The following is a 14437-nucleotide window of genomic DNA, read 5'->3' as shown; positions in this document are numbered from 1 at the left end:
AAATGCCTTCATGTTTTTTCTCTACCAATATACTCAAACTTCATAGAAAAAGCTTTGGGCAACAGACAGTGTTATTGTATCATTAGTGTATTGTTCTACTTATCATTCTTGAAAACAAGTAAATAAAAAAATACACTTCCCCAATCAGAGTAAACATAAAACACTTCTCTTTCACCTGCTCTTCTAGTTTTCCTCTCCACTCTGTTCATAAGATATACATTTGTACAGCTAGTCTTCCTTCTTTGCAGTTCCCATCCCTAATGACTTCAAAGGCAGTAAACTTTCAGTGGCTGAACATTCACCATTCAAACTAAAAACATGTGGAGTCAATTTCCAATCTAGAATTTTTTTTTATGTTCATTTGTAAACTCCAGAAGTTAAAAATTCTAGACAAAATAAAAGGTGTGTTTAAGCAAGTAAACAGATACCTGTTGGAGTATTAGGGAAGGGAGGGTTTCAATTATCCTCAAGACTGGCATCTTGATGTGATACAGCACATCAACAATTCTAAACCTAGTAGCCAAGCTGCCCAGACACAAGAGTGTACATTTCAATGCTCCTCCTTAATATGCTGGATTGAATCCAGTACTGACTTGCCCCTGCAATGTGTCTGAGGTTAAAAATGCCTGTGTGCTTAGCTTAATAGGTTCCCATTAGGAAAATGCAAAAATAGCATTGATTTTACTTAAGGAAAGCAGCTCAGATAAATGGTGCAGTTTAATGGTCATACACACCATTTTTCTGAGCTCTGGCAATTTTGTTTCAAAGAAAGTATCCTGCTTGACTGTTATTGAAAAAGTTTGCTAGTATCTGTATTTTACTTAAATTAATCCAAAATACTCATTATTCCTTTTCTCAAAACAGAAATTCTTGGAAGAATGAAAAATAAGCAACACATCAAAAGTAAATAAGCAAACAAACAAGATATGCTATCATTGATAACCTAGTCAAGCAATTAATCAAGAATTATGCAATTTTTTTTGTCCTAAGACTTTTTTTCCCCCATCTGTAAAAATACATGGGTTTTGAGACAGTTATTTAGTTCTTTGTAATTGGATCTGACCATAGCCCAGCTTTGCAGAGCAAGGCTCAAAATGCTCCCCCCTAGGTAAAGATGCTTACTGACCACAGCTGCCTGTGAGGCCAGGGTAAGACCTGGTCCTGAGGGCGCACCCTTGGGGCAGACACAAGAGTGAGGTTGAGCTCCATCTCAGTCATTACTCACCCGCCTCAGTGCTGCTGCAAAAGAGCTCAGGGAGGATGCTCACTCACCTGAGACATCAGCAGCATGGGCATGAATTTTTAACTCCTCTGTTCACCGAAGCAGCAGTTGTTTTCGGTCCATTTCACTGCACAAGATGTGCAATCTTAGTTTTAGGCAGAGGTGAAATTCCTGTATTAATGCATACTGAGTGCGCACAAAGTCAGTGATAAAAGTGGCAGCATGGAGAGAGAACACTAAGAGAGATTTCTGTGATCCATATTGAATTAGTCACTTTAAAATGAGCAGCAAGTATACCAAAATGGCATTGGCATAAATATGGGAACACTCAGGTCAGGAGAAAAAACTTACAGACATAGGAAAGAACACAATGAGGCAGGGAAGAGTAAGCTGCTATAGATATATACCTACATCCTTCATTTCATGCACCCATAATTCTCTCTGGCAGTTGCATGATTAATTCAAAGATTTATTGATTTTTTTCCCCCCCTTGCTCAAGCCTGCTGACCTGCTTTCGTTGACAGGTCTGCATGGATCACATTCCTCCATCAGCTGAAAGCATGGCATCACATTGGTCTCCATGGCCTGCACTAAGCATTTCAAATTTATGCAGCACAAGTGGTTGTTTGTGCACATGGTGGTAAAAACATGGAAAGTTTATTTCAAACCAAACAAACACAAAATACAATCTTAATGGCAGATAGTTTTTTCCTGGTGAAAATAGTTCAAATTTGGAGGGGAAGATGAACTTCTCATCAGTTTAATCTTTCATCTTTCATGCTCTGACTTCTATAAGAAATCCACTAGCTTTAACTTTTCCAGCAAAACCAAATACATTTTGGATCAGCCACTGCTAACTTCAAAGAACAGTTAGCCATCAGATTCAACACTGTTCTACATCAGGACAGATTTCATCTGCCACCAAAGCACCACAACTAAAAGATTGCCTTTGTCATCACAAAATTCCTTGGATGAAAAATCATACATACCACTATTAAATGTCTCTATATTTTAGCAGTGCAGGTGAAGCAACAGAGATAAGACACTGATGTCACAGCGAATGAATCCAAGATTTCTGAGATTGGCACAATACTTAATGAGTCAGTGCGTTAATAAACGTTTCAGTTATAACTGGACTCTCAACAGGGAAGACAAACCAAATGGTCATCTGTATGGACATCTACACCTCTAAAAATTTGCAGATTTATCCACAGTGATAGGACAGCAGTGTACAACGTTGTTTCATTGGAAATAAGAGAGCTGGTACAACACACTATTCTTTGTTTCCTTCCATTATCACTTATTAGGAGTCTCCTTTATGTATTAAAAACAATAACACAGATAATGGATGATCGTAGTTTTGACATTTTAAGTTGACTAAACCACGTACACATACAACAGTTTTATTGTATAATGAGTTCTGGGCAGGAAGGCATGAATTCATCAAAATGACTCCCGTGCATCGATTTTGCCCCTCATATCAAAACTGTCAGAGCTCATAGGCAGTTTGCTCAGGTTAGACAGGGTTTTGTTGGGAAACCCCAAGCATGCAGTGCTTAATTAGATCATACACTTACCCATTACGCCTCAGGAAGGTGATAAGGTCACAAGCCACTAGCAGAGCAGATTATAAAAGAATGCTATGACCACCATTTCAAAAATACAACGGGAAAGAAATAAGAGGATTAGACCTAGAAATTAGCTCACTAATTCACCTATGTATGTTCAAGCTCCTAGACCAAATCTGCTACCAAATCTGACAGCACTAGGTCTTGCTGTCTAAATATCATGCACACAAAAAAATCCTGCATATTAGACCAAGTAGATATATATATTGCTTCAAATATTGAATTCATGGAAAAATATATGAACCAAAACTGCCTGAAGAATTGTGAACAAAGAGCAAAGACAAAATGGAAAATTGCTGAGCAAATACCTGTGAAGGTTAGCAGTCAGTCTGTTCTCATTTTGTCTTTAATAAAGATCTGGTAAACATCACGTTAATTAAAGTGTAGGCAGCATTTATTTAGAGGTTTTACAAACCACAAAGGGAATTAGTATTGCAGGAACCAAGGCTAGAAAAATCCGGCCAGAGGAAAAAATGAGATTCATCCCAGGAAAATGAAAGGAACTTCAAGTACATCTGGAGGGAAAATAAAGTGACACAGATATTTTCCAGTGAGAAGCTAAATGTGCCACTGAACTCAACCATGCTGAAAAAGCTTCATGACTGGCAACATCAATAACAAGGTGGTAAAACAGAACAGTAAGGGAATCAGATTTGATAATATTATACAGGATCCAACAGACCTTTGGGCCTATAGAGAGCCATGATAATTATGTGTATATACATATACATACATACACACACACACACACTTATTGCTACAGAGAGAAGAAAAGAAAGGAACAAGGAAATGTATGTCACCAAAGAAAAATACCTAGCTGAAGCACTAACACAGGAAGAGGAGTTGCAATCCTCCTCACTCTCTCTTCTCAATTAATTCATAACAGTTCAAGAAGTAATTCTGAAGGGGGATGAATTCAATCTTGATTTCATGTTCATTAGCTGAGTAAGTAGACAGGGAAAAAAGTAAGAAAGGATTGAGGGCCTGTAGCTTTTTTGTTTGCTTCTTTGTTTGCTTCTTTGTTTTTAAATTGAAGAGAGGTAAAAGATGCTTCAAATCAGTGGAAGTAGAAGGCTATGCAAAACAGAGCAGGAGAGGAAAAAAAATTGCAACACATCTCTCCCCTAGACCCATGAGGCTTTGAGTTTGTTTTTTTTTGTGGATTTTTTTGCCCATTCAGATAAGTTCTCCTCCTTTCTCTCTTACAAATAGCCACTGATTTCTACAACCTCAAAGTAGTCATGATGTTGATTCACAATGAGAAAGATCCTTTAAATAGAGAACCAATAGCCTCACTGATGTTAGCACCTCAGTTTCACATGCATGCTTCCCTGTGCAGGCTAAATGATCAGCAAGCTCCCTTGTATACAGTTTGATCCCCTACCTTCCTCTGCAGTACTAAAATACAGTTCTATGACATGTGGGTCAGACATATTCCATTTTCATCACTCTAAACAGCTGCCCCCACAAAGCCATGGTAACCCTTGCATTCAAGCCCACCTACCCACCAGCACTAATTTTAGCATGATTAGATGGATCAAAATACTCCAGTGCAACATCATGGAAAACAAAGATGGACTACAGGTTGAAAAGAAGCCTGAAGAAAAGTCTCCTAATGAATACTAGAAGTACATTGCTTTGCTCAGTCACAATCATGGTTTACAATGAGCCATAGAATCAATAAGGTTGGAAAGGACCACTAAGATCACCTAGTTCAACCACCAGCCCACCCCTGCCACGCCCACTGACCACATCTTTCACTTCCTCGTCCACACAGCTCTTGAATACCTCCACGGATGGTGACTCCACCACCTCCCTGGGCAGCCTGTGCACTGCCTCACCATTCCTGAGAATATTTCCCTAATATACAACATAAAAAGCCAGAATAGATTGTGCAAAATACCTGCACAACTAGGATGTGCTATGCCTTCACTTTCCAGTATTATGAAACGCTCTACTTAAAAGAATAATGCTCTCAGGAAAAAATAAGGTAACAAGACATTTCTTAAATAATGTAGCAAATGACTTTTTCCTAAGTCCCTCAGGAAAATAACTTTGTTGAAAAAGAAATGAAGAAGCTGTACCCTGTCTTTAGAGATAGTCATGTGCACTTTACACATCCTCAGGAAGCTTAAAATCTACATTACTGTAACAACATACTACAATCAGACTTGAACATTTCAGAAAACTACACACATAAGCACTCCAGCAAGTCAAGCAAGCTCAGCAGATGCAGGAGTCTGACTGCTTAATTTTCTGTGTCACCTGCCATATTTCTGATAGAAGGTAGTTCACACTCAGAATTTTTCTAATATATATACATTGATAAAGCGTAAAAAATTGCATTCTGCATCCAACTGCACCCAGACTTAGAAAAGAGCTTTCATCTAGAAAATTCAGTGGCATAGGCTAAATACCTGCTGAATGCTTGCTGATTAGCAACTCTGTGCAAGCCCGGACACCAAACCAAAACAAGAAAGATGACAACTCATCGCTACTAGACATAGTCTCAATCAAATGGCTGAAATTATTCTGTGATCATTGTCCATCATTTAGTTCTAAGCATAGGGCTCTGCTCACGGGACCAATTGCTACAGAGATTTTTCCCCCCACTAAACACAAACCTCATGGGTGAAAAAAAATATATGTATATAATTTCTCTGTTTAAACAGAATTACCTCTGTAATCACCAACCCCAGTCCAAAAAGAAACCACAGTTCCATATTGCACATGCCACCACATGATAACTACTGGCAAACATTGGGTGCTTGCTGTAAACTGTAGCAATTCAGAAAAGCCCTCTGTGCGGGGGATCCAACAGTCCCTGAGCTGGACAAGATTTAAGACAAGATTTGAGAAATGGTGTGTAAATAAATAATGCAAGGCGTTACATCAAATGGAGGTCACTGTACAACAGTGATATTTCTCAAGTCATCGTCCAGTATGTCATATTTCCAGCCCACACAAAGTGTGCTGACTGAAAGGCTCATTGGTTGCCGTCTGCATGTCAGTCACAACCCTTCAGGGAACTGTGTTCCATTCGTGCTTACACACCTTTCACTCAAGCTGCTATTCTTTCTGTCTAGATTTGAATACGCCATTGTGCACCCTCTCTTTTTCTGCCTTCCTTAAGCAGTTGCATTCCACGTATAAATTGGATAGATTCTTACAAGGTATGTTGTTAGACAGAAAAATGGGAATTCAGAAAGGTCAGGGCATTAACCTATTCAAGACCCTGCCCATGGCACAAAGCTATTCAGATACATGGAAAAACTCAAAACACCTCTCAATTATCAGCATCAAGATAGGAAGCATCCAGGAAGAAAACACAATATGTAGTGAAAAACCTAAATTTATTCTTCAGTCTTTCCCTTTGTTTCTGTCTGTTCCTGCTTTCTCTTTTTTCTGTCCCTTAGTACTGACCTTTATTTTTAATAACCCCTTTCTCCCCTCCTTCCTCTACAACCACACCCATTCTTTGCACTCTCCAGAGCTAATTAACACATGAACAGGCTCTGCTCTTTGCTTTCACCCAGACAAAGCAGAAACAGCAATTATTTTGCTTTTGTCCTCTTCTCCATTTGAGCTTCACAGTTATGTGTGTGAAGAACCACTACAAGCCAAGATCCAGTCTCCCATCTGCCTCATGGTTGCTCAGCAGCAGCAGGAGCACAATCTGCACCACAACACATTTCTAGACCACATTCCTCGTTTTTACGACTACTGCATGCAAAAACATGCTTTGATGCATTCTTTGGTCCTGCAGGGCCTGCACTGTTTCCAGTGGTTACAAAAATCAGCAACACTGATTCGAAAAGTCAGTTTCTTTGGGAATGGTTTGTAAAGGAGAAGAGCGAAAGAAAATTTAACCTCTGAGCAACTCATATGCAGCTATCAGTCATACCACATTATTTAAGGATATGTCATACAGGAGTATTTGATCTTTTCTGTTTAGTGTTATCTAATGAAAATGTGTAAGAGCTGGTGACTGATGCAAATACAAGACAGAAAACTGCACATCATTACACTATTTATAATTCACATGAATTTCGGACTCAATTTAAAGTCAACTGACAATATAGAACTCTTCATACAGGAGTTGAAAATGGCTCCTGAAGATACAGCTGCATATCTTTGCACAGTGATAACTTACACTTTCTAAGCCCTCAAAGACTTCTCAGAATTACTGCTGGTTTTCTATTTTAACAGGACTTAAGAGACTGTTAGGCAAGACACATCACTGGAATGTCTGATTCCTTTTAGTAAGAGACAGAGACACGGATATATTTCACGCACTTCTAGTAGATTGACAACTGCAAATGTCTGCTGCTGTTCTTATGTGTCTGCCATGAGGATCTGTAGCACAGCTGTGTTCAGTAGAGTTGGTTGAATATTTAATCAAACAATTATTCAAAATGGTTTTTCTTAGCATGAAACTGTTTCTGTGTCTTTATTGTTGGGAGTTGATGTTTTCTATTTTTCCCCAGAATAGATTCATCCTAACAGTTGTTTTTGACTTGATTTAAAATTATTATTCCCCCACTTCCTTCTCTCCAAGAAGGCAACGTGAAAATGCCTTTCAGCCTCAGATTTACTATCACATTGAAGTACAAAGAGTAGGAGCAAAATCTCAGCTACCTGGTTATTTCCCTGGAGACAGACAGGCACATGCACACCTTTTTAGTCCATAGCTGTCTTTGAACATGGATGTTTCATGGAATTCAATATTACTGGCTTACAGCACTGGCACCTTCCATTTCATTGAGCAGTAGCTTGACCTATCAGCACACTCCTTGGAAATGTCTTATGTCTTAAGCTATGTCTTACTAGTTTTCAATCCACAATTACTTTGCAACAACCTGGGGGCAAGACATACAATTGCAGCTACCCAGACATTTTTATTACATTCCTCAATTACTATGAACTTCACCGTGCTCTCTGATAACTAAGTCTACAACACAAAGGCAGATGTGCTCCGGATAATACACTTCTGTCAAATCTAAATAAATAATTAAATAAATACATCAATACATAAACAATTGCCCAAACAAACAAATAAAGAATATGGTCCTTAAATGAACTTTCTAAGAGCTAGTTATTTTAGTGGATTTTTTGTTGTTCTTAATTATTGCTTTTTAGTGTGAATAAAGATTTTGCTTTTTATTGGAAATGTTTGATTTGCACAGGAAGAACTGGCATGTAAAACAGTAAGAAACTGTTGAAAGAAAACATTCTGGTTCAAAAATATCTCTGCTGTAGTAGTCAGAATTGGACTACAAATAGGTAGACGTGAAATATTTACGTTAACTTATACTTGGAAGTATTGCATTGGGACTTAAGTCTTTCAGAAGTTAACTTTCTCTGTTCTACCACTTCCATATGAAGCCTCTCCAATGGAAAAAATAAAATCTAACATGCTCATAATGACTGTATAAGTAGGCATATGCACTTGCTCAGGACACTGATCATTAGTAGAAAACAGCTCAATAGCTGTGTTAGGTCTAGTATCCTATTAATCAGCACTGGCATTCTAAGAAGACAAGCTTGATCAATATCCACCATCTGAGTTCAAAGCCAGATTATAGCAAAATTTATTACAGGTAAAACTCAAGGAAGTGTTTTTATGAAACACACACAGGCTCACTATCAACCTGCATTTAAGTGTCAAACAAACAAATCTTGTAGCTATTCTGGTTAAACTAGAAAAATATTTTCTTGTCTCACTTTTGCCCTTGCACATCATATAGCACCAATCTGTATTCTAACTTGTGATTTCATCTATGAAACTATATCTTTTCCATAACATGATCCAATGTGTTTAACAGATTTTTAAGAGTGGGTCCTTATGAATTTTACCTCCATTTAGATTTATAACTGTCAAATTAAAGGATTGTGAGATAATTAAAAGTGTTTTTTAAGTGTTGAAAGTGTTTTAACAGATTTTAATGACTGTAGCTTAGTCAACCAAAGTCAGAAGTGGCACTAAGAAAAAATAAAAAGATTTAACTATATAGACCTAAATTTCATTATGCACATTTATCTTCCAAAATGATAAAATCAAGATAGATTAATTCAAAATTATTTTAACATAGTATTGATGATGGTCCACAGAAATGCCACACTTTCTTCCCTAAAGATGGGATTACAAAGACCTGTTCCCTCTTCTCCTAACTACTGAAGAGAAAATATGCATGTTTTCGTACAGAAAGAATCAACTTGAAAAAAATATTTTAGTAATTAACCATGCAGATATACACATTCTTTTCCTTCAATACAGATGTATATGCATCATATGTCAGAAAAGGAAATAAATACAGTCATCCACTGTTGTATCAGTTAATTGTAGTTCTGTACCATTACAAATAGAATAGACAAATAAGCTTTTCATTAACCATGAACTTTCTGTGTTGGTTGAGTTGTTCCATTGGTGAATCCTACAATTCAGATAATACAAATCTATTTGTGGCAATGCTTATTTTGTCCAGTGATGAAAATTATTTGCCTTACCAAAATACAGAAGCATAATGAAGTCTATTTATCAGTTTGCCACTAGTGTAGGACAAATGATCGTGAATTAAATGGTACTAAAATAATTCCCAAATCTTCAGAGAACTATGTGAAATGTATCCTACTCCAACACGTCCAAAAAAAAATTAAAGAACAAGATTACATAAGGCATCAATAAACTACACAGAAATAAAATCTAGAACACGAGTCGTAAAGAAACATAAGATTTCCACCAATGTCACATTTGTCAGAAAGAATAGATTATTAATTTAATGAGAAGTGCAAAAAGGTTTCTACATATTTTGATCATAAACACAAACACATTCTTAAATATACTCTGGAAAAAAATAGCTCTAAGTTGAATGTTGCTGCATTCTACATTACCCTGAAAAAATAAGTTTCTGCACATAAATCATTTGTATGAATAACAACAGAAGTGCTGAGCATAATATATAATTTGGTTATGTACTATAGTGAAAATACTTTCATGCATACAGTCTCCTATGAATTTCTTAAAATGTTTAAACTTTAAAATGTTGGATATTCTTTGCCTGAAATCCCTGTACTTCTTAAACATTGCCTCACATTGACAATTGATACATGTAACTTTTAGAACTGATTGTTTTACTTTAATATTTTTGCCTTACAGCACAGCTTACAGTGTGCATAAGCCTCTGGAGTCACCTATGAACGTTTTTGAGATAAAAATATTATTAAGTATGAATACAAACACAGGGCACTTAAACATAACCAAACAAAATTTAGACTCCTCTAATTCATGAGTAACACTACTACTGAAAAACAACTCAACGCATGTTTTATGACACTCATATTTATTTAGAAGGTAAGGGTTTCTTATCAAAGTTAAAACACAAACCCATTGTCACAGCAACCAGGAAGCTGATTATATATCTAGTATGAAACAAAAACCATGTTAGTTTCCCCTCAAGCATGCTAGAAAAAGTCAGGCTGTCTAAAACCTTCATGTCACATACAGTCATAAGGATGCAGTAACGCTCATATGAAATATGTTACTGAAAGGATGACATACCAGTCTATAATTGACTCAAAGTAAACATCAGGTATTTTGGGGAAAAGACAACAACCACATCTGCCCTTGCCAATTGGGAAAAATCAGAAAATCATAAGAGCCTACCTGAGACAAGCGAGACTGTGTCTTTCTCCCATGAGACAACAGTGATGTATGCCTCCACAGAGGAGGGGATAATGCACTTGAACACTGCTACATTGCCTCTCATGGCTTTCTGGTCCTCCACACGGACTGTATAGGGTTCCCGTAAAACTGAAGAGAAAGGAGAACTTCCATTAGCAAGTCATAATCACACATCCCATCTAATAGTTAGGTTAGATTCACAATGTTCCCCCATCAAGATTCCTCAGATTGTGATTTTTTTAAATCTGTTTAAATGACAGTTTTCCAAGACTAATAGTTTTGAGAATTAGTACAAATGTGTTCCCAGATCTTTTTATTTACTTAGAATCTGTATTTTGCCTTGTTTCCATCTTTCTCTATCAACTCATTCTGAGAGCAAGGAGAAATAAATATGCAGTCCTTGCAAATTTCCATGGATAAATTGCATTAGTCCTTCTATTACTTGTCTTGTTGCTCATGCCACATTTCCCACCACAAATTGTTTTCTGCTACAAATTACATGCAACTACTATAGGTAAATAAGGCATCCAAAGGGTAGAAGAGAAGGTCAGTGTCATTTAGGATTTTGAAAAAGTGAAAAATGAAGGAGAAAAATCAATGGAGGTGACAGTCAGAAAAAAAAAAAAAAAAGGCATTTCAGAAACAGAGAAATGATAGCAGGTAAGGCAAGAACTGCATTCATTCGACCAGTAGTGAGATAAGTAAGTCAGTGATAAGAAAACCAAAACTGTGATTGAGAGTTGTTTCAAAAATGGTATGAAAGCACTAAGATCCAGGATGTGATTTGACTAGCAAATTGAAGAATTATCTTAATAACCAAAAAGAAGAAAGAAGAACAAGAAAAATTCTTCACATTAAACTATTATTCATCGAAAGACACAAAGTTGCATTGGTAAGATCAATAGAAGGAAAATTCTGACACTGAAATGACATAATGAAGGAGTAGTGAAAATCTGTAAGCAGCAGTTAACAGAGAAGGTAGAGCAGAGAAGAAATAATAGCACTTGCAATAGATAGCATTTAAGTGGGTAAGAAATGAAGGACATGCATTAATGTAAGATATCTATAGTACTGGAAGGTCAAGGTGCAAGAAAATAAGCCACCAAAGCCAACATAGTTTCAGTGAAAACAGAGGGAAACGTATTGTAAAATGATGTGTGTTTAAGGCACGTATATGCCTGAAAGTAAAAAGTTATTGGAAAGAACAACTCCGGTACAGCAATTTAAACAATTCAGTGATGCTAAACTACTATATTACAGTGAAATTTTTTGTACATATACCCTGCTCACAATCATGTATTATGCTCTACCCATTACATTTAACCACATTCACTGCAGACTGAAGAGCTATAGGCTAGGAGCACTGGAATTTTTAAAGGTCATTCCTACTCAATGTCTTCAAAGAAAAGAAAAAAAAAAACATACTAGAATGTAACTATCTTTCACAAATGCAAACAGTAGCAAGCTTTCAGGTCCAGTTCAACCATTGCAGAAAGACTGGAGTTCTCTATCTCAACCTTAATCCATAACACAACTTAGCAATGTAGCAGTTTGGAACTCTAAAAGAAGTAAATAAATTTAATGATAAACTAAATATCATTTAAAATAAAACCAAGACATATCTTCTACAGTAAGAGAAACTACTGAATTTAAACAAAAAAGAATCCACAGCTTATTCTGAATCAGAAATTAAATTTCTTAACTCTGCTGTAAGTACACCCTGGGCAGAAGTGATATAAGCATCTTCAATATAAAGACTTCACAACTGTGGCTGCCCTGTGAAAAAACAGCCCCTTACTCTTATTTTATATTGGAGAGAATGGCTCCAGAGTCCATAGATCACCTTTATGAAGCTGACTTTTGATTAATGTTCACACTCCAACCACTTCAAACAGAGGAGGGATTTTTTATTCCAGCAGCAGTACACACTAACATATTGCTAAAGGTCTGTTACTTTGAAAATCTGCCATATTTTAAATCTTACAGCCCATCCAATCATTTCAGTAAGCAAACAAAAAGTAACTGTGAGGCACCAAAACAAAAGACTTACTCATTTCTTTTTGAGAAGTTTACATTATTGTGGTTTCAGAAATATCTTCTGGAAATAACTGAGGTCAACTGACCAGCTCCCATGAAAGATTTGTAGATCGTTCTGGAAATCCCAGTTCCTTGAATCATGGGTTTATACGAGAATTTCAGCCTTTGCTCTAATATGCATATACACAGATGCACACACAAATCTCTACTCCCATGCAGGATAGTCCTGGAAGAAGACTGAGTTTGGGTTTGATTCTTTGGTTTTAATTTTGTTATTTTTTTCCTGCTTTGCTTTAATTGGTTGTTTTCTTTTTTGAAAGGGGAGAGATCATTATGTGCAATAGTTACATTCAAAAACACAAATACAATCATCTGCAAACTTGCAATCTTATAACTGCTATACCCTTGCATCTCATAGAAATTCTGCATGCATGTAAATGCGAGCTTGATTATCATAGTCACTTTTTGTGAAAGAAAACACCATTTCAGACTAAACTTTGAATAATATAAATGAAATTCTTAAAATTTTTAGTCTTAGTTTCCAATTTCCAACAAACTATAAATATCTGAATGTTAGTTCATTTTTTAAAAGAGTAGAATAAATCCCCACATAAGAAAGATAAAGTCAAGTCTACTTAATAATTGTTCAGAATTATCCCTCCGTGAATTCTATGAAGGCATACCTCAAAAGAAAAGATTCTGCTGAGAAAAGAATATCACAACTCCACCACCACCGAAGGGTATAAGGATTTGCATTAGGCAAAGGTCAACTTTTATTTGTTTGAATATTTTAATTAACTGAAGTGGGTAGACAAAACCTTCAAAAAGTATGCAATCATGTTTACATGTTGCAGCAAAAGGCCTCATTTTGATCCCACTGTAGTTACCCACTTGCTCACCCAGTCTGCACACAGCACAGAAAACAGATGCAAATCATTATGCTAATTTGTTCTTTTTTAGCTTAAACAGCAAGTATTGACTATGTATCAACACCACTTGCTAGGTTGTCAAAAAGGACACAATTTTCTCCCTCAAAAGAAGGCTCAACTGAACATGGGCACCTCGAAGAGGCATGATTAACCAAGTGTTTTACTTCCAATCCCCCCTCCCAACTGTTATACAAAATTCAAAGACAACATCCTTGTCTCTCACAGCTTTTTAAGGAGTAAGCATGGTCTGATTAACAACTTCAATTTTGGATCATTTTTCCTTATACTTGTTTGGAAGCTCAGCTGATTATGATCTTCAAAACAGTAACTTTTCACCAACAAAGGAAAAGTGAACCAGGAAGAAATGAAAAAGAAGAATACACTATTTCACATAATAGTCTGAGGAGTTCTAAGGCTATCCTCCCCAAGCTCCTTTGATTCACAACTGCTATTACTTCTCAAAACACCAAAGTTTTTCTCAAAACACCTCCATCCCCAAGCCCATTTGAGCCATGGAAAAGACTGTACTTACCGGCCTTAATGTGAACATCCTGACTTCTGATTTTCCCTGAAGGATTTTCAGCTGTGCAATAGTAAGTGTTATCATGGATTAAGTTATTAAAGCTTGAAGGAGGGAAGGGGAAAATTTGGAGAGTGCCATTGGGGTGGACGTGGCGGATCCCTGGGACATCGTAGATCTCCTCGCCCGTTGCTAGGTACCATCTGAGTGTCACCGGGGGGATCCCTGCTGCTGGACAGGGCACCAATGTCCCTGTGGTGCTAGCAAACACTACCTCTTGCAGAGATGCATTGACAAAATATAGACTGGCGTGTAGATCTTCACTGAAAACTGCAAGACAAAAAAAGGAACGAAGACATTTTGAAAACCTGAAGCATAAGCCATCTCTATTTATAAATTCACTTTTACATGGCAAAATGA

General features: G+C 36.8%; 1 protein-coding gene across 1 annotated transcript in view; it reads right to left on the bottom strand.

Moving 5' to 3' along the window:
- The window catches only part of DSCAM (DS cell adhesion molecule), a 435055-nt gene that overhangs the window by 352253 nt on the left and 68365 nt on the right, over positions 1–14437 (bottom strand). Inside the window, exons 2-3 of the mRNA XM_065741676.1 lie at positions 14030–14347; positions 10514–10660 (exon numbers count right to left, since the gene is read on the bottom strand). Coding sequence (XP_065597748.1) covers positions 10514–10660; positions 14030–14347 — 465 coding nt within the window. The remainder of the gene's footprint in view (positions 1–10513; positions 10661–14029; positions 14348–14437) is intronic.

This window comes from Cyrtonyx montezumae, unplaced genomic scaffold (genome assembly GCF_038088225.1).
Source record: "Cyrtonyx montezumae isolate F1298 unplaced genomic scaffold, pur_monq_1.0 scaffold_3, whole genome shotgun sequence".
NCBI lineage: Eukaryota > Metazoa > Chordata > Aves > Galliformes > Odontophoridae > Cyrtonyx > Cyrtonyx montezumae.
The sequence above is the reverse complement of the archived record's forward strand: the minus strand, read 5'-3'. Positions and strand labels throughout refer to the sequence as shown.